The sequence below is a fragment of the Leptosomus discolor genome, unplaced genomic scaffold (assembly GCF_034619465.1).
Source record: "Leptosomus discolor isolate bLepDis1 unplaced genomic scaffold, bLepDis1.hap2 HAP2_SCAFFOLD_41, whole genome shotgun sequence".
Classification (NCBI taxonomy): Eukaryota; Metazoa; Chordata; class Aves; order Leptosomiformes; family Leptosomidae; genus Leptosomus; species Leptosomus discolor.
The window spans coordinates 810,541-812,242 of record NW_028237908.1 but is presented as its reverse complement, the minus strand read 5'-3'; the positions used below and the strand labels follow the sequence as shown (position 1 = coordinate 812,242).

The following is a 1,702-nucleotide window of genomic DNA, read 5'->3' as shown; positions in this document are numbered from 1 at the left end:
CAGAGACAGTGGGCTGTGGTGGCCAGGGCCATACTGGTGAGGCAGAGAGGCAGACCCAGCTCAGGGTGGCTACTGCCCCCTCCACCTCTGCACACAGATGCTGACCTTGCAGCTCCAGAAAAGAACTTGGAGAAAGGAACTCAGACAAACAAGTCGGTGCAGGGTCCTTTATTTGGTTTAAACACGCAGACAGCACAGCTCCTGATTTACACAAAGTCTCTGAGGCACACAAGGCAGGCAGAGACTGACATAGAAATAGGATGAAGAATGGCAACATTTTTGAGGACAGAATACTCCCCGAGCAAGCTAAACCCCAAAGAAACCAAATCAAACAACCCACCAAAGAGAGGCTGGGCCTGTAATGAGTTCCATTACTAGTGATATGCAGGGGAAGATGGGCAGTTCATTGGTGCTTCTGCAAAGCAACCAGTCATCAGTTTCCTCAGGGCGTCCTTGAGCTCCTGGTTCCTCATGCTGTAGATGAGGGGGTTCACTGCTGGAGGCACCACCGAGTACAGAACTGCCAGTAGAAGGTTCAGGAGTGGTGAGGAGATGGAGGGAGTCTTCAGGTAAGCAAAGAAGCCAGTGCTGAGAAAGAGAGAGACCACGGCCAGGTGAGGGAGGCAGGTGGAAAAGGCTTTGTGGCGTCCCTGCTCCGAGGGGATCCTCAGCACGGCCCTGAAGATCTGCACGTAGGACACCACAATGAACACAAAACACCCAAAGCCTAAACAGACACTGACCACAAGGACCCCAGCCTCCCTGAGGTAGGTGTCTGAGCAGGAGAGCTTGAGGATCTGGGGGATTTCACAGAAGAACTGGTCCACAGCATTGCCCTGGCAGAGGGGCAGTGAAAATGTACTGGCCGCGTGCAGCACAGCATTGAGAAACCCACTGCCCCAGGCAGCTGCTGCCATGTGGACACAAGCTCTGCTGCCCAGGAGGGTCCCGTAGTGCAGGGGTTTGCAGATGGCAACGTAGCGGTCGTAGGCCATGACGGTGAGAAGACAAAACTCTGCTGTGATCAAGAAGATAAAGAGAAAAACCTGGGCAACACATCCCGAGTAGGAGATGGCCCTGGTGTTCCAGAGGGCATTGGCCATGGCTTTGGGGAGAGTGGTGGAGAGGGAGCCCAGGTCGATGAGGGAGAGGTTGAGGAGGAAGAAGTACATGGGGGTGTGGAGGTGGGGGTCGCAGGCTACAGCAGTGATGATGAGTCCATTGCCCAGGAGCGCAGCCAGGTAGATGCCCAGGAAGAGCCCGAAGGTTAAAAGCTGCAGCTCCCATGTGTCTGCAAATCTCAAGAGTAGGAACTCTGTGATGGAGCTGCCGTTGGACATTGTTTCACCGCAGGAATGGGAGACTGTTGAAAGAGGAGAAGATATTGACAAGTGAGGAGAGTTTTGTCTGAGCCTGTTTTATGCCATTTCTCAGAGAAAACACACAAAATGACTTCTTTTTTTGGAGGAACTTCGATCAGTTCCTTTTTGTAGGTGCAGGATTGACGAGCAGGGGCTCTGCCCACGGGCTCCAGAGAAGTCAGACCTGTGCTATTGCAGAGGTGACAAACAGCCCGTGCATTCGGTAGGTGTTCCTGGCAATGGGTGCCTTCAGTCGAGTGAGAGGCTTTTGCCTCAGTGACCATGTGACAATTGTCCCTATTTATTGCAGTGTGATGGAGTCAGCACCCAGACCAGCTGTG

At 53.2% G+C, this 1,702-nt stretch overlaps 1 protein-coding gene across 1 annotated transcript; it reads right to left on the bottom strand.

Moving 5' to 3' along the window:
• Positions 1–374: 374 nt before the first annotated feature.
• LOC147412429 (olfactory receptor 14C36-like) lies at positions 375–1,340 on the bottom strand. Its single transcript, XM_086481418.1, has one exon. The coding sequence runs from the start codon at positions 1,338–1,340 to the stop codon at positions 375–377; it is 966 nt and encodes a 321-aa protein (XP_086337544.1).
• Between the last annotated feature and the right edge of the window lie 362 nt (positions 1,341–1,702).

Bases quoted from the DNA above. Each gene is read 5' to 3' on its own strand.
- LOC147412429 (XM_086481418.1), bottom strand. From the start codon at position 1,340: ATGTCCAACGGCAGCTCCATCACAGAGTTCCTACTCTTGAGATTTGCA.